Source organism: Scyliorhinus canicula, chromosome 2, assembly GCF_902713615.1.
Source record: "Scyliorhinus canicula chromosome 2, sScyCan1.1, whole genome shotgun sequence".
Taxonomy (NCBI): domain Eukaryota; kingdom Metazoa; phylum Chordata; class Chondrichthyes; order Carcharhiniformes; family Scyliorhinidae; genus Scyliorhinus; species Scyliorhinus canicula.
This window is the reverse complement of record NC_052147.1, coordinates 141,244,671-141,263,463: the sequence shown is the minus strand read 5'-3', so window position 1 is coordinate 141,263,463 and position 18,793 is coordinate 141,244,671. Positions and strand designations below refer to the sequence as shown.

Here is an 18,793-nt window from a genome sequence, read left to right as displayed (position 1 = left end):
TACCCCAGTGTTTCAGTGACAGACCTATGCCTACCAGTACTGTACACGTACTAAACAGTGACAGACCTGTGACCACCAGTACTGTACCCCAGTGTTACACAGTGACAGCCCTGTGCCCACCAGTACTGTTCCCCAGTGTTATACAGGGACAGACCTGTACCCCCAGAACTGTACCCCAGTGTTATACAATGACAGACCTGTACCCCAGTGTTATACAGTGACAGACCTGTACCGATCAGTATTGTACCCCAGCGTTATAGTGACAGACCCGCACTCACCAATACTGTACCCCAGTGTTATACAGTGACAGACCTGTACACCCCAGTGCTGTACCCGTGTTATACAGTGACAGACCTGTAACCCACCCCAGTACTGTACCCCAGTGTTTTAGTGGTAGGCTGGCTGAGCTGCCATGATCAGGTAAACCTCATGCAATCAAAATATTCATGCACTGTGATCCAACAAGTACTGCTCAAATCTTCTTTGCTGTTTGTGGGATCTTGCTGTGCATAATATGGGTTCGGTTTATCCTACACTTACAGAAATTGCTACTTGAAAATAACCTTTCATTGGCTGTAAAGAAAGAACTTGCATTTATGGAGCATCCTTTGCAACCAGGGGCATTTCAAAACACATTTGAAGTGCAGTCACTGTTGTAACATAGGCAACCTGGCAATCAATTAACACACAGCAAGATGGCACAAACAGTACTGTGATAACAACCAGATAAACCATTTTGTCGTCATATTGATAGAGGTGGCAGCACGGTGGTGCAGTGGGTTAGCCCTGTTGCCTCACGATACCGAGGTCCCAGGTTCGATCCTGGCCCTGAGTCACTGTCCGTGTGGAGTTTGCACATTCTCCCCATGTTTACGTGGGTTTCGCCCCCACAACCCAAAGATGTGCAGGCTAGGTGGATTGGCCGCGTTAAATTGCCCCTTTAATTGGAAAAAATGAATTGGGTACTCTTTTAAAAAAAATTTTTTAAATGGCACACAGGTGGCACTCTATGTCAAAACCGGTGGTGGTTGGGATGGGAGAGGGCCACTAAGGTCCTTCAGGTCCTTCATCCGCAGAAATGAATCTTTGGTAAAGTAAGTAAAGATTGGAAGCGGCTCTGGGAGACAGAAGCGACAAGGTTGTGGTCAAGGTCCGGGAACCCCTGAGTCAGACGAGGTCTACATTATCCTTGAAGCTGCCATGAGGAAGCTCAAAACATTATGAAGAGGTCACTACCTAGACCCTCTTACAGCCAAAGCCCATGCAGCCAGCTGCCTTTGGGCTTTAGCGCCTCCACGGATAAAACAGTGGTATGAGAAGGCAAGAGCGCTGTTTCAAGTTGGATCACCTGTGGAAGCTCAGTTCAGTAGAAGAGGCCCAGGCACAGATTTAGCTTTAAACAGCGATTATTTTAAACCATGCATCATCGCCACAAACTACTTTACATAATTCATTCAGATAAGTTCATAGTTGAAAGCAACGGCAACAAGAGAAGAACAAAATAAAAAGAACGCAGAATTTGAGCAGTCCTAACAGTGCTTAAAAGGACCCCTATTTGGATTGCGGGAGGGGCAGACAGGCTGGTGTCAAAAATGATAAATCCAGGAAACAGTTTAGAAGGGAAGCACTTTGGGTGGAATATCACCTTCAAAAAGGTCAAAGTCCTGCAGGTCATCAGGCAATCGCTGAAGAACCTCTGCCAACTCTTCCTGATTTAGTTCCAGGTCATTTGGCATATCGGTGATCTCATTGGTGATGTCATCAGGAATTTCATCAGCACTGAGCTCTGGAGTTGAGGAATTCCTGCAAAACAGAAAGGTAAGGGGTTAGAGGTGAATTATAGCCGTGCTGTGTCAGGATAAACATGGTCTTCTGGAGGAATGAACAAACTTCACGAGACAAGGCTCATGTTCAGAAGTAGGAAAATAAGATTTTAAAATTACCCCAGTGTACACATAACTGCTCTGGACCCTTAATGAAGTCATGCTGCAGGATTTAGTAACTCCAGAAAAAAACTTATATTAAATGTATTAAACATCTCAAAATACCAGAAAATGTGCTCAACGAGCCAACAAGGAGATATTAGGTCAGATGGCCAAAAGCTTGGTCAAAGTGGCAGGTTATAATGGAAGGTGAGATAGAGAGGCAGAGAGGTATAGGAAGGGATTCCAGAGCTTTAGATACAGCTGAAAGCACTGCCATCAATATTGGAGCAATTTTGAACACCTACTGTTCCTGGTGCTCCACATGAAAAAGATCTTCAGCCACACTGCATCCCACCAAAAAGACTCATATTTGAGCAGCACCTTTTCTGACTTCAGGATGTTCCATGTGTTATAGCCAATGATGTACTCTTTGAAGTATAGTTATCATTGTACTAGTGTCATGGCAGCTGATCGAGGCACAGCAGGATCCCATGAACAGCAATGCGATAATGAGCAGATAGCCAATTTCAGTGATGTTGGTTGAGGGATAAATGTTTGTTAGCACTGGTGCCTACGGTGCGGAGGACCCAGGTTCGAATCCTGGCCTTGGGTCACTGTCCGTGTGGTGTTTGCACATTTACCATGTGTCTGCATGGGTTTCACCCCCACAACCCAAAGATGTGCAGGTTATGTGGATTGGCCATGCTAAATTGCTCCTTAATTGGGAAAAAGAAATAATTAGGCACTCTAAATTTAATTTAAGAAAAGACACCAGGGAGAACACCCCTGCTCATAGAATCTGTACAGTGAGACTTCCGGCAGCGGCCACGGACTGAGCGGTCGCACAAAGGGCAGCTCCAGCTCGAAGGTGTTGGTTTGAGGTCTTTTTAGCTGAAAGTGGGGTCATTTTGACAGGAACGTGTAGCTGAAGGTGTAGAGGAGAAGTTCCCCCGTGAGTGGCTCTTGGTTACCAGATCCGGCAGAAAAGGGTTAAAGACCGTGTCACGGAACTGGAGGAAACCTGTGGCACAGTAGCAACTGGGAAGATGGCGGAGGGGGAAGGGTTGGCGCAAGTTGGAAAACCCCAGATGCCGCAGTTGCTGGAGTTTATTAGAGAAGAGTTCTGACAGCAGCGAAAGGAGATGCATGAGGATTGGTCAAAAGCCATCGAGGGAGCAGTAACACCCCTGAAAAGATCGATGGAGAAAGTCGAGATGTGGCTGAAGGCACAGGGGTCGCAGATCCAGGAGATGGAGAAGGTGATTTCCGATCACAGTGATCGCGTGGTGGCATTGGAGGTGGAGATGGGGCTCCTGTGGGGATCTTTGCAACTTGTTAATGGCTAAGGTAGGGGAGGAGAACTGATCCAGAGGCAAAACCTGTGTATCGTTAGCTTGCCCGAGGTCGTGGAAGGCACGGGCACCACGAGATAAGTCTCAAGTATGTTGGCAGGGCTGATGGCAGAGGGGGTGCTGGACAAGGTCCCGTGGTGGACAGGCCGCATAGGCCACCAAGGCAGATGCCGAGAGCACTGAAGCTGAGGCTCCATGGGTTTGTGGAGAAGGAGAAGATCCTGCAATGGGCTAGGGAGAAGCGGAACTGCAAATGGGAGAGGAACCAGGACCAAATCTATCAAGACATTGGAGCGGAGCTCGCGAAAAGGGTTCAAAAAGGCAAAACTGGTTTTATACCAAAGACAGAACCGGTTTGGGGTACTGCACCCAATGAAACTGTGGGTGACTTTAGACGGCCGGGAGTACTATTTTGAAACTGCAAGGGAGGCCAACGACTTCATCAGAGGCCATCAATTGGGTGCTAACTGAACGTTAATGGGAGATGGAGGAGCTGGAACAACAGAGATCGGAAGATGTGGGTACTGTGGGGGCCGGAGGGTGGGGAGCCTTTTCTCGGGTGGGCTGATTATGTCGTTGTGATTGTTTTTTAAGGGGCAACAAGTTTGTAAGGGGTCAATGGGAAGGTTGAGGATTGCAAAGGACCTGGGAGGGTTTATGGGAAGGATAGGTATGGTTGATCTGTGGAGGCATAGGAGCACCGGGGAAGAGGGAGTACTCCTTCTCTCACGTACATGAGGTTACTCTAGAATTGACTTTTACGTAGTGAGCCGAGCGATGTTGGTGGGGGTGGTGGTAGTGGAGTATGTGGGAATCATGATCTCAGACCATGCGACGCACTGCCTAGAGGTCAGACTTACCTCGAGGCAGGAGCAGAGGGCCAGGATGGAAGTTAGTTAGATTCTGAGCTTTTGGCGGACAAGGGGTTCTGTGAGAAGGTGCAGTCGGTGATCAGAGATTATGTGGAGATGAATCAGAATTGGGAGGTATCGGCGGCCACATTTTGGGAGGGGTTGAAGGCAGTGGTTTTGGGGGGAGGTTATCGCGTTCAGGGTGCACAGAGACAGGAGGAGGAGCGTGGAGTGTGGACAGTTGTTGGGTGAGATAGTCACGGTGGGCAGGAAGTATTCGAGTACCCCCACAAAGGAGGGGTTGGCGAAGAGAGAGCGGTTACAGGGCAGTTTGATAGGTTGGTGACGGGGAAGGCAATGGGGCAGCTACAGAGGGTGAGGGGGTGCAGTATGAATATGGAGAGAAGACGAGCCGTATGCTAGCCCATCAGCTATGGAGGCAAGCCGCATCCAGGGAAATTCTGAGGGTACGGTCAGGGAAGGGGAGGTAGTGTCAGAGCCGTGTAAGATTAATGAGGTGGGGGTGGTTGCAGAGGACCAACCGATGCGTAAAGGGCAGGCAGCTTTCCAGTAACATTAGGCGGTCATTAAACGTGATCATGACCCCAAAGGAGCGGGTACCAGAGGTTGTGGTCTCTATGGATGCGGAGAATGCTTTCGACCGAGTGGAGTGGCGGTACCTGTTTGTGATTCTGGGAATGTTTGGGTCGAAGTGGGTGCATCTGTTGTATGTGGCCCCGGTGGCGCATGTACGAACAATCGAGATTAGTTACGGAGCTTCGGGTTGCACAGGGTAACCAGACTGAGGTGCCCACTGTCGCCGCAGTTGTTTGTGCTGGAATTGGCCTGAGGGGGTCAGTAGAGTGGCAGAGGATTGTGAAGAGGGTAGGGAACAACGGGTGTTGCTGTACACAGACAACCTGCTGCTATTCGTGTTGGATCCATTGGAGAGTATGGGAAGAATTATGGGCCCAGCGTAGAAAGGTTCAGGGGCCTTCTCGGCTAGCAGTTGAATGTCGGAAAGAGTGAGGCATTTCTGGTGAATGTGGCAGGTCAGGGTGCCAATCTTGGGTGTTGCCATTCAGAGTGGACAGGGTTCAGGTGACGGGGGAGTAGTCGATGATGCACAAGTGGAACCTGACAATGTTAGTGGGGGAAGTTAGGGAGAACTTTAAGAGATAGGATATGCTGCACCTGACATTGGTGGGGAGGGTCCAGGTCGTAAAAATTAACGGTTTGCCACTGTTGCTGTTTATGCTTCAGACCCTCCCGATCTGCATCCCGAAGGCCTAGGCAGGAAGGGGGCTTGCATTACTATTAGGCAGAGAATGCAGAGAAGGTGAGGCGGTGGTGGGAGGGACAACAGGTTAGAGTGGGTTAGGATGGAGGAGTCCTGTCGGGGGTCCAGCCTGAGGGCTATGGTGACGGCGTCGCTTCTGCTGGCGGCAAGGAGGTACACGGTGAGCCAGTGGTGCAGTCCACGATTAAGGTGTGGAAACAGTCAAGGAGACACTTAGGATGGAGAGGATGTCGGTGCTGACAACGTTATGCGGGAACCATGGGTTTAAACCGGGGGAGACGGATGGCACATACAGGAGGTCGAGAGGTGGGGCTGGTGGGGGCGAAGCGTCTTTCTCTGGAGGAGAGATTTGAAAGTCTGGAAGAGCTGCGGGGAGCTGCTGAAGTGAAGCGAGTTCAGGTATACGTAAGTGAGGGACTTTGCTGGAGTATAACACGTTGGAGTGTTTGCTGCTCTTGGATATGGAAGGGAGGGTAGGGTTGATGATATGTATGGATGGCCGGGGAGTGCTGGTGGTGAGGATTAAGGAGAAATGAGAGGAGAAGCTGGGGGGGGGGGGGGGGGGGGGGGGGGGGGGCATGTATGCGTGGGGTGGGAGGGTAGATAGGTTGGGGAGTGTAGAGTGTAGAGTGAGGCAATGCGCAGGGTAAATTCGACTGCTCGTGTGCAAGGATCGGTTTGATTCAGTTTAAGGTGGTGCATAGTGCATATAACTCAGGTGAGGATGAGTGGGTTCTTCCAGGGGGTGGCAGACGAGTGTGGGCGAGGACCAGCAAACCATGCGCTTATGTTTTGGGGCTGCAAGATGTCAGAGAGATACTGGGAGATGGTGTTTGGGACGATATCAAAGATTCTGAGGTTGCTCTGCTGCCTAAGGCAATGAGGTCCCAGGTTCAATCCCAGCCCCGAGTCACTGTCTGTGCAGAGTTTGCACATTCTCCCCGTTTCTGTGTGGATTTCACCCCCAAATCCAAAGATGTGCAGATTAGATGGATTGACCACATTAAATTGCCCCTTAATTGGAGAAAAAAGTGAACCAGGCTGGGATCGAACCCGGGTCCTCTGCACCGTGAGGCAGCAGTACTAACCACTGCACCACCATGCTGCCTTCCACCTAACTTGCTAAGGGGCAATTTTACATGGCCAATCGACCTAACTGGCACAGCTTTTGACTGTGGGAGGAAATCAGAGCAAGCCTGCGTAGACACAGGGAGAATGTGCAAACTTCACAGTCACCCAACACCAGAATTGAACCCGGGTCCCTGGCGCTGTGAAGCAGCAGTGCTAACCACTGTGCCACCGTGGCTGCTCTTTTCCAAAATAGAGTTGTACCAGGAAGGCAGACAGAGTCTTGGTTTAAGAAATAATTTGAAAGATGGCATTTCTGACAGTACAGCACTCTCTCAGTACTGGACTGGAGTATCAGTAGAGGGTTAGATAGATTGAACAGTACAGCACAGAACAGGCCAGGCCCTTCGGCCCTCGATGTTGTGCCGAGCAATGATCACCCTTCTCAAACCCACATATCCACCCTATACCCGTAACCTAACAACCCCCCCCTTAACCTTACTTTTTAGGACACTACGGGCAATTTAGCATGGCCAATCCACCTAACCCGCACATTGGGCCAAATGCGGGCTATTGGGACTAACTTAGTGGTAAAAACTGGGCAGTATGGACAAGTTGGGCCAAAGGGCCTGTTTTCATAATGTAAACCTCTATGACCCTCTGGAATAGAGAATTCCAAAGATTCACAAGCCTTTGAGTGAAGAAATTTCTCCTCATCTCAGTCCTAAATAATCAGTCCCTTATCCGGAGACCGTGCCCCCCATCAACAAAAGCAATCTCTCAGCTTCCACTCTATCAAGTCCCTTCAGAATTGTGTAGGCTCCAATGAAATCGCCTCTCATTCTTCTGAACTCCCTCAGTTTCTCAATCCCCTCATCCCAGGAGCCAATTGAGTGAACCTTTGGTTTGTTTACAAACAATTCATCCCAAAAAGAGACAGATATCAAAGAAATTTAATACACAGGTAGGATATGACCCAAACAAGAACTGATTAATTTTAGGCAAAGATGCATATATTGTGGGACGAGGTGGCCGAGTGGTTAAGGCGATGGACTGCTAATCCATTGTGCTATGCATGCGTGGGTTCGAATCCCATCCTCGTCGATTTTTATGTTCTTATTAAAGGGATTAAGGGTTATGGTGTTCGGGCCGGAGAGTGGAGCTGAGTCTACAAAAGATCAGCCATGATCTAATTGAATGGCGGAGCAGGCTCGAGGGGCCAGATGGCCTACTCCTGCTCCTAGTTCTTATGTTCTTATATGGATCCTAGAATGATTCCCCCCAAGGAACAACCAGTATTGGTAGGCAGGGTGAACTGCCTTTTTTTAAAAAGAATACGGTTTAAATTAGGCTGCTGTGGATTGTCTCAGCTGTTGTAGTGGAATTTGTCATAGCTGTCAAAACATGAGCAGAGTTTTCAGAACAGGTTGTTGTTTGCGGATTGGTTTGAAGCTTTTGCAGGAAGACAGAAACTCTTCAGATTTTTTGTTTTGTAGTTAAATAGCGTCCACTAAGCAGGGAAAAACCTCACGAAGAGCTGAATTATTATACCAATGTTGAGTTAACAGAGCATGGTGGAGGCATGCGCTCCACGGAGTGCATTCTTCACTTGTCTTTGAATGGCATTGTTCCCAAAAGGAACAAGAGTGAGGAGGTGAGACCACCTTAGTTCTCTGGCACGGTCTGCAAGAAAGCAGCTTCCTCTACTGTTTGTGCTTACCGAATATGAGAGGCTGAGACGGTCACTCCAAGACTGGCAGGCATCGAAAGGTTGCCTTGGGGCACCGCTGGAGGAATGGGTTTCTGAGGCCTCCGTGGCCCTCTCCGCCGCTTCTTCTTGTGTTTTTTGGTAAGTGCTGGAGGCTTGGTTTTCTTCCTGGGCTTCCTCTGTTGCTGGACTTTCCGATTGCTGTCCCCTCGCAAGAAGTTATCCTGAGACAAAACAAAGATGTGAAATAAGACTTGAAAACCTACAGAAACATAGGTGTCATTGCATATGCATGAGAAACAGAGGAAGGGAGAGGAGAGGGAGAGAGTGGAGGGAGAGAGAGGGAGAGAGGAGAGAGAGAAAGAGGGAGAGAAAAAGAGAGCATGAATGAGCAAATGATAGCGAGAGAACTCACGAGAACACTCACGAATGCTAGAGCACGAGCGATCAAATGACCAAACGAGAGTGAGCGAGCGAACGAGTGAGCGAGCGAATGAGACCGCGAGCGAGTAAACGAGAGAAAGAAGCAACAAACGAGAGAGAACACGAGTGAACAAGAGAGTGTTCGAGCGAGAGATACCGGAGGTGGGTAGGAGAAGTTTGGCATGATAGGAATAGAACATATTGGGGTAAGATAGAGACAGACACAAATACAGACAGAGCATGTGCTTTTATAACGGTGGTGACAATGATCTGGAAGTGCCCAAGTACAAGAACTAGTCTCCACTGAAAACGATCTGTATTCAGTGCAGGCCAGAGCACCAGCATTCACTGTTCTTGGATTGGGGTAACATTATATCATGACGTTTTTTGTTACCCAAATGTTCTAACCCGGCCCTGGGACACTGTCTGTGTTGAGTTTGCACATTCTCCCCATGTCTGTGTGGGCCTCACCCCCACAACCCAAAAGATATGTAGGGTAGGTGAACTGCCCCCACTAAACTGCCCCTTAAATTGAAAAAAAAAGAATTGGGTACTCTAAATTCACAAAATTTAAAAAAAAAAAGAAAATTATTCAGTAGCACTGCCTATGGCTTGTAACCCAATGAGAAAGGACATGCATTTTGGGTATACTAAGGACCCATGAACAAAGTTTAAGGACCAAATTTGTTTGGGTTGGGGTGATGTGAGTACTGTATTGCTTATGGGAGGAATTGTGTTCAGCACAACCCACCACTCTTCACATGCAGAGGCTGGGCTTCCTAGTAGCCATCCAAACTATTAGGGGCGTGGCTTCACAGCTAAAAGTTGACACTTTAGAGAACGAAACAGTGAAACATTCTTTTGTAATTGAGCTGGAACGCCAGCCCATGTTACATGTTCCTGTGTCAAGCCTACACAAAAAGTGAAATGGTCACTTTGTTTGCTTGGGGTTTCTCCGGGTGCGCTGGTTGCCTCCCACAGTCCAAAGATGTGCAGGTCAGGTGGATCGGCTATGCTAAATTGGCCCTAGGTGGGGTTACAGGAATAGTGCGGGGTTTGGGTCAAGGTGGGGTGCTCTTTCAGAGAGTTGGTGCAGACTCGAAGGGCCAAATGGTCTCCTTCTGCACTGTAGGGATTCTACGATTCTATGAACCAGACGCACAGCAGAAGAGCAGTGACTTCTCATGGCTCAATGGCACCACCTGCAGGAATCTATTGCCACTACAAGTCCTAACGATTCAAACTGGGTGATAGATGGATAAAGCTTGGAGTACACCTGTGACCAAGGCTGGAATACAGCCTGGGTTGACGAGAGGTTTGGGCCCTCGAACAGCGAGAAGGGCTCTTAGCAAAATCAGTTTGTACAGTCCAATATCATATTAATAAAATAAAACATCCAGGCTCATGCCAGTGTCACACCGATGCAATAATGGGTGATCTTGCTAATATGAAACGCAGTAGTCAGTGTTGAGATGCGTACCTATTGGAACCTGCATCTGATCTGGGACTGTTCATTGCAGCAATTTTTTGGAAACTTTACCTTGCACTCGACATAACACCTGAATGTCCATGGATTTTAACAGGACAGAAGTGTGCTACTTTGTTGGAGCAACTCAATACTACTCCCACTGTCTCACCTTTTGCCCAAAGTTCCTGCATCACTGCTTCACCCCTCCAGTCTCCTTAAAAAATGCAACAATCTATGCTACTACTTATGGCAATAAAGTTCATGCTCCAACAACTCTAAGCGCAAATACATTTCTCATACCCTGTTCGTTATCGTTTCCACATTCTCCCTCTCGGAGGTCAGTGACTGTGAGCTGGAGCTCACAGTGCCTTTTTCTGCAGTGCCTTTTGAGACTTCAGGATGTCCAAAATTTCCTTGTCGTTAATTAAAGACTTTTTTTTAAAAAAAGAAGCCACTGTTTTATGATACAACTTTTCCTGACTCACCCAGCCTTTCAGTTTTAAAAATCGCCACTAGATCTCATTGCGCACTCTGTTCAAGGAAGCCCCTGCTGCCAGTTATCCCACTGCATCAAAACACAAAAGCCAACTATACTTCCTAATCTCAAGAATCATCCTGACCTAGAAACGCATGATGTCAACAGCAGGTGCAAAAAACTGCAGCGATTTCTATGCCTCCAGCATCAACTCTAATAACCACAGGTTCACCGTTTTTTTGTTTTTACAAAACACATACATACATACAAGTTTTTCTAGAAATTTACCATTTTCTTTGCATGTTCTTCGCACAGTGGCGTCTGGTGCGTGATGTCAAACACTGGAATGGAACACTGCTGCCCATCTGCGAACTTGGCCGTGCAGCTGGAGAACAGTTGCTGCGAGCGACTCAATAGGATATCTGAATCGCTCAAGGTCAAGGAAACATTGTTAGCCTTGGAACTGAAACCCAGTATACACCTCTTTTGAAAGGCAGCCACAACTTGAGATTCAGACCCCCACAATAAACGAGCCTTCACAAAGTAGGGTCAACGATCAGAGAAACTAGTCTCAAAATGTGTCATTTAGTCTTAGCACTGTGAAGTGACCATCGCGAGGTTGAGCGCCATTACAGATTACCTTCTGCCCTCTGGATTTTCGCCTTCGGTGTCTTCAAAACATATTACCGAGGAGGTGGCATGGGAACAGTAGGTTTTCTGGTCAGCAATCTAATCTACTGCCTGAAGTCAAGAACAGGGAGAATGTTCCAAAATGTCTCCTATAAACCCATCCACCCCCTTTCCACTGTAACATAGAGGAGGAGAGCAGTGGGTACTTCACCCAATTAAATCATGGCGGATCTGAATCCTAAATCCTTCCACGCATCTTGGTTCCCTGGTCAAGCAAAAATCTAATGATTCCAGATTAGAAGGTATTAATTTAGATAGCATCTAATACTTTTTGTGGGTTTGTGGGAGAGTTTCACACTTCAAACACCCTTTGTGCGAAGAAGTGCTTTCTAACTTCCCTCCTGAATGTCCTGGCACTGATTTTAAAGTGATGTCCAATTGCCCTAGACTTCTCCAGCAGCAGATTAACCCAATCTTCATCTACCCAACAGGAGAAACAGCTCATTGGTGGATGCACTCGAAACAAAGTGTTCTGGCTAATGGGGAATACATGAAATAGAGAAGGTTTGGAACTGCGTATCTCGTGTTGGGTCCAATTTTAATCTCCGCTGATCTAAATAATTTGGTATTGGGCATAGCAAGTATGATATTAGAACTGCCTCAGGACACAAGTAGGACAGGACTGTAAAGCACTGGAGGAGAATGGGGACAGATTAGCAGAATGTGAAGACAGTTTGTGTAGACAAGAGTGAAGTAGTATATTTGCAGAAGAGACAAGAGTAAAGAGAGACATTGAAGGGTGAACTGAAAGGCCTGGGATTTCAAATACACATTTTGTGGTAATTGAGATGAAGCCCCTATCAAAAAATGCCAACAGCTGTTTTGATTTTAGAAAATAATTATACATGTGTATTGGATGCAGTCTTTGATACCTTGTTATAGAAAGAGTATTAAAGTCTTAGAATATTACAGCATACCATTCACCAGGGTGATACTGGGGCAGGTAACTATTTAAGAGAAAGAACTTAAGAAACTCGAGAGACTATTTCTGCTGGAGCCAAAAATTGCTAAGAGATTTAATAGAGGCCCTCAAAATCCTGAAAGGTTTTGATATGGTGAATAGGGAAAATCTATTTCCTCTGGTTGAGGAATGAAGTGATGAGCGAGCTAATCAAGGGCGAGAGAGAGGGTAGGAGGGATTTCTTCATACAGCACAGTTAGACACATCGAATAGTTTAGGCAGAGACCAAGGCATTTTAGGGGTGGCTGGATAAACACTTAACACAGTAAGAGATAGAGCTTCTTTTTTTTTTTAAATTTAGAGCACTCAATTCATTTTTTTTCACCTATCCTTTACATCTTTGGGTTGTGGGGGCGAAACCCACGCAAACACGGGGAGAATGTGCAAACACCACAAGGACAGTGACCAAGAGCCGGGATCGAACCTGGGACCTCGGCGCTGTGAGACAACAGTGCTAACCACTGCGCCACCGATCTGCCCAGCAAGAGATACAGCTACGCAGCGAGCATGCATTGAGAGATTAATTTTGGATTGTTCCCGAGCTAGCATGAATAGTCTCCTGAAGAACACAAGAAAGCAGGGGTAGATCATTTGGCCCCTCGAGCCTGCTCTGCCATTCAATCTGATCATGGCTGTTCTGCTGGTGGCCTCAACTTCACTTTCCCATCTGCACCCCATAACCAGACCCCCTTCCTGATCAAAAATCTCATTCTTAAATGGGAGACTCTTCATTTTTAAACATTGCCCTCTAGTTCCAGATTTCCCTATGAGGGGAAACATCCCAACATCCCACTTATCAAGCCCCCTCAGAGTCTTGTACATTTCAACACGTTCACGGTTCTAAACCCCCATGAATATCGGCCCAATCTGCTCAACCTTTCCTCATGAGAAAATCTTTTTATCCCAGGAATCAGCCTAGTGAGACTTTCCTGATCTGCTTCCAATGCCTCCTTCCCGCCTTATATAGAGGCCAAAACTGTACACAATATTCTAGATGTGGTCCCACTAATGCCCTGTACAACTGTAGTAAAGCTTCCCACTTTGAAAAGAAAATTACTGCAGATACTGGAATCTGAAACGAAAGGGAAAATGCTGGAAAATCTCAGCAAGTCTGGCAGCATCTGTAGGGAGAGAAAAGAGCTAACTTTTCGAGTCCGATAACTCTTTGTCAAAGCTAACAGACAGAGAAAGTGGAAAATATTTATACTGTACTGTGGAGTGAGAATGAAAGATGAGTCATAGCCACAGAAACCCAGGGAAACCGCGTGTTAATGGCCACAGATGCCAAGGCGAAAGAGTGTTAATGGCAGTCCCCAGAGAAGACAAAAGATGTGAAAGGTCAAACAGCAGGGATGAACTGTAGGTTGGGGGGGGGGGGGGGGGGGGGGGGGGGGGGGAGAAGAGAGAGAGAGAGAGAGAGAGGAGAGAGAGAGAGAGAGAGAGAGAGAGAGAAGAGGGGAAGCAAAGAGGAGAAAGGTGGATAAGATTGGGGGGGGGGGGATTAAATGTATATTAAGAAAGAAATGGTAAAGAACAGTTAAAATGAAATGAAAACAAATGGGTCGAGGTGGGGCTGATCATCTGAAGTTGTTGAATTCGATGTTCAGGCCGGAAGGCTGTAGTATGCTAAAAATTTTAACAAAAGACCCTGCTCCCATGCCCACATATCTGTGCTTGGCCTGCTGCAATGTTCCAGTGAAGCGCAACGCAAACTGGAGGAACAACATCTCATCTTCCGGTTAGGCATGCTACAGCCTTCCAGATTTTCCAGCATTTTCCCTTCCCACTTTTAAACTACACTCCCTTTGTAACATGTATTCCGAATTACTTGGTGCATCTGCGTGTTACCTTTTTGTGATTCATGTACAAAGACACCCATGTACCTCTACCACTGCATTCTCTCCATTTAAATAATATCCTGCTTTTCTATTCTTCCTGCCAAAGTGGACAACCTAACATTTTCCCCACATTATACTCCCATCTGCCAATTTTTGCCTATTCGCTTAACCCATCAGTATCACTTTGCAGGCCTCTTTGTATCTCCTCAACTTGCTTTCCTATTTATTTTGTGTTTTCAGCAAATCTGCTTGGACGACATTTGGTTCCTTGTTCCAAGTCATTAATATTATTGCTGAAATAGCTGAAGACCAAGCACTGCTCTCTGTGGCACTCCACTAGTTATAGTCTGCCAAGTTGAAAATGACCCATTTATCCTGACTGTTTCCTGTTGGCTAATCCTCTACCCAGATTGAGGTATCACCTTCAACACCATGAGCTCTTATCTGGCATCTCTTATTTAGCCCCTACTTTTTATGTGGCACCTTATCAAATGCCTTACAGGAATCCAAGTAGGCCACATCTCTCAGTTTCCCTTTATTCACCCTGCTTGCCACTGCCTGAAAGGACTCTTGTCAAATACTATTTCCCTTTCACAAAACCATGTTGACTGCCTGACTGTATTAAGAATCTCTAAAATGTCTGCACATAAACGTCAAAACATTTTAACAAAGCTCTTCAATAACTGTCAATTTCATTGTACATTCAAGACAAAAGGGGTGTTGAAAACTAATCACGCAACAACCCTTCTTGAAAAAATGTTTGCGCTGAGACCTACTCTTTATCCTTGATTCAGTGTAACTTCATGTCAGCCATTTGAGAAAGGGACAGTATTAAGGATACGTTGAAAACAGTGCCTGGTGTATGGAAGAGACATGTTGGAGCAGTGCTGGCCCTTGATGGTTCCTGTACATAGTGCTGGTTCCACTACTCTGTGGTCTGGCTGCTTCATGCTGAAAAGAATGACAGTGAAATTAGTCAGCCCTCAACAAGTAGAGATGTTTAGTCCTGTCTTGAGGCCAGGTTGCACAGAGATTTCTATGCACTATGCCACAGTATGACAGGGAATAGGTGGCAGAAAGCAGATCTTCCCTACTTTAGGATCCCAGATCCTATCTGTGCCATTGGGGATAGGTGTTAAGGTCGTTTTCAACAGCGAGTGGAAATCATCACAAGAGCCTCTCTTAGTTGGTGTATAGTGGGTAGCACAAGGAAACATAAAAATGGTAATTTGGGGGGGGGGGGGGGGGGGGCACTTAAGAAAAATGAAAATCACAATCTCCTTGTATCATTGAACATTTGCACAATGTATAACTCCTCTAGATCAAGCAATTATTTCTAGTTGCTGGAGCACCATGAGCTACTTACTTAATACAAGGCATCACAGTAAAGCTGCCCCCAATCTAAAAGCACTTCGCACACAATGAGTTATTCTGCAATGCAGTGACAGTTGTTGCAATAGGTAAACTCTGCAGCCAGTTTATCCACAGCAAGGTCCTAAAACAACAAAACCAGGGAATCTGCTTCTGGGTTAGTCAGGTCATTGGGAGAAGCCCAGCTCCTCTTCAAAACCCTGAGACCGTTAACATCCACCTGAACAGTCAAGTGATTCTCCTCCCCCCCCCCCCCCCCCCCCCACTAATTCTAATCACTCTCTTCCCCTCTCCCATTGTGATCATCTCTTTTCTCATTCTTTCGCCGATGATCTATTCGCTGTATCACAAACATTCTTGCGTCAATGAAGATATTATTCTCTATAATCCTCTGCACTTCACTCTGATTTGATGATAGAACCATACAGTACAGAAGGAGGCCATTGGATTAATTGGTGTTTGCTCTTGGTCCCACTTCCCTGTTAATTCCCATAGCTCTGCAAATATCCCACTTCAAGTATCCTTCCAATTCCCTTTTCACATTTTTATAGCTAATATTGAATCTCTTTGTACCACCCCTTCAGGAAGCGCATTTCAGATCTTAACGTGCTGCTAATCTCATCTCACACTGGCTTCTTTTGCTAATCATCTTCAATCGGTGTCTTCTGGTTAATGATCCTTTTGGCAATCAAAACATTTTCTCCTTGTTTACTTGCTCAAAATATGATTTTGAACAACCTTAACCTCTGCTCTAGATGTCCCACATCTGTGGTACCCTTGTAGTAAAGATTCTCTACATCCTCTGGCATCAAGACCATGAAAACATTTCTGAAGTGTGGCATGCAGAATTGGACAATATTACAGATGTCCTATACCACACACATCCCTCTTTCCCACTCTTCTCATGGTTTTTTAAAAATTTAAATTACCCAATTTTTTTTCCAATTAAGGAGCAATTTAGTATGGCCAATCCACCTAACCAGCACATCTTTGGGTTGTGGGGGTGAAACCCACACAGACATGGGGAGAATGTGCAAACTCCACACTGACAGTGACCCGGGGCCGGGATCTAACCTGGGACCTCAGCGCTGTGAGGCAGCAGTGCTAACCACAATGCCACCTGCTGCCCCACTCTTCTCATGATCAATTGCCAGCTCCTGTTTCTTCTGTCAATTACCCCAACAACAACTCTGCTCCACACAACCTGCCTCTCTCTATTACTCCCCAGTCACCATCAGGCTTCAATTTGTCTAATCCAGTCTGATTTGATTGAACGGCAACCCTGCCTGGATCCTCTTCTCGCCTTATATTAAAATCACCTGGTTTTAATTCCGTCTCCTACTGACAAGATATTTTGATCATTGCCTGACCCCCAGTTCCAACCATGCGTGGCATCACATCTCTTTCTAATTTGAAGATGTCACTAAGTATACCAGAGATCGTCAATACATCCCAGGATGGGACCTCACGTCATTTAAACCCCAGTTCCAAGTTGTGAAGACACCCTCCTAACTTCCCAGAAGCAACTCCAAATGAGCCCCATTTACACATTCCATTCATCATCCATTGCAGAGAGAGAAAGGAAGATTCCCATGAAATAAAGTATTTTCCATTCATTCATACATACAGCATAGGGATAATGCCTTCACTGGTTTCAACTAGCTCTTCAGAGCTATCTACTCAACCCTATTTCTCGGCCCATTCTTTGCAGCATTTGATATTTTCCCTCTACAAATACTTGTTCCTTTCCCCTTTAGACAGTCTCTGCTGAATCGTCAGATCCTCAGAACTTACCCATCAAAACTTTGCAGAATTTTGAAAATCTCTATTTGATCCTGCCTCAAGTTTCTCCTTTAAACATGAGTCAACTTTCACCAAGTTTTTCTTCACAATTGGTCTGGCCATAATCATTCTGTACTGTACCATCATGACTGGAACACCCTCAACTATAATGGGCTGTTCATAGCTTCATGCAATACTCAAACAGTGGTCTGCCCAATATCTTGCATAAATGCATCACTTGCTTACATTAGTGTTTCGATTCAGTCTCGTATGAAATTTCTCTTGGCAAATAACATTTCAATACAAAATGCAATGCCAAACAAAAGCGCCAATTTCAATATATTAATCAGTAACTCTGACATAGAGTAAGGTGCAAGTTTAATCACTTTCCTGTCAGATCCGCTTGTTGGGTTTTAATTATTAAAGATGGATTAAATCGGCGGGATATAAATATTTACATATTTCATAGCTTGCAGAGTTCCTGGTCCAAATATAATCCTGATCCAGACACTCGAGTAGAATTAACTTTAAACCTCCCTTTCGGAAGCACTCAACAGCCACTTAGCAACAATGCTGCATTACCCACATACAGCCCCAAGATAATATTAAGCTGCTGCATTTTCAAGCGGTTTAATGCAGCAGACTGAGCAAGGCGCTTAGCGTTATACCAACAACAGTATTTTCAGACACTCTTCACTACATTAAGATGGTTGAAGGCTAAAATAAACCCAACTAATTGGACGGCTGACAAGCCCAAGTGCCTGACTGTACGGTAAAAGATTTCATCCTCAAATTTCCCCCAATCCCATTACTCATTAAAATCACTGGGTGGGTCACTGGATTATATAAAATTCCTGTAATGCCTTTAAGCAGCTCAGTGATGGATAATTCCAATGTAACATAATGGATTCACACCACAGCACCATTTCATGTGCCCATTTAACTCCAGAACTCGCAATGAGTGCTGAATAAAAGTCTGAACGTTTGACGTGATAAACAGTTAAGTACAGTAGATTTAACATCGCTTTCTGCGTGCACGCAACCCTTTATATGCATAGGGAGTCACCTAGCTTCCCCACACACCCTACTGAGCTTTCCCCCCCTCCTCACATTCTTCTTCCTTCGCCCCTCTTTGCCCGACCCCTCCACTCCTGACTTGATCTAAATATTCCCTCTCGTTTAATAACCAAATGCTACCGTTGGTCTCCACTCAGAGATCAACTGCTCCAAGAAAATTAATGCAGCTGTGTGGACAAAGGCTCAGAACTAGCATGCGCTGTCTGTTCAGAAGTCTGGCTGTGCGTTAAGTGCTTGTCTGCGGGACAACGCAAATTCTAAAGAGCTTGTAATGTCTGAAATCGTTCCAGGATCACAAAAAAATAAACTGAAAATAAATCAATTTCGGGAAAACCGCTTGAAGGAAATGTTGGCTTGTTTGAACACAGAGGTGCTAACAACCTTTTGTGGAGAGAATCAAATGATTTCCTCTGCTGAACAGAGAGGGGGCTTAACTCTAATCATCATTAAACAGAAATGCTTTAAACATTAAGCATGTGAGAGTTAATCTAGCTTCCTGCACTT

The 18,793-nt window shown here is 46.0% G+C and overlaps 1 protein-coding gene and 1 non-coding gene across 2 annotated transcripts in view; one reads left to right on the top strand and one right to left on the bottom strand.

The window, feature by feature from the left end:
* ino80db (INO80 complex subunit Db) overlaps positions 1-18,793 on the bottom strand; it is a 126,410-nt gene that overhangs the window by 19,223 nt on the left and 88,394 nt on the right. Inside the window, 4 exon segments of the mRNA XM_038787283.1 lie at positions 1,646-1,803; positions 8,217-8,428; positions 10,859-10,992; positions 14,901-15,010. Coding sequence (XP_038643211.1) covers positions 1,646-1,803; positions 8,217-8,428; positions 10,859-10,992; positions 14,901-15,010 — 614 coding nt within the window.
* Positions 7,519-7,600, top strand: trnas-gcu. The gene has a single exon. It is a non-coding gene; the product is annotated as a tRNA-Ser (tRNA).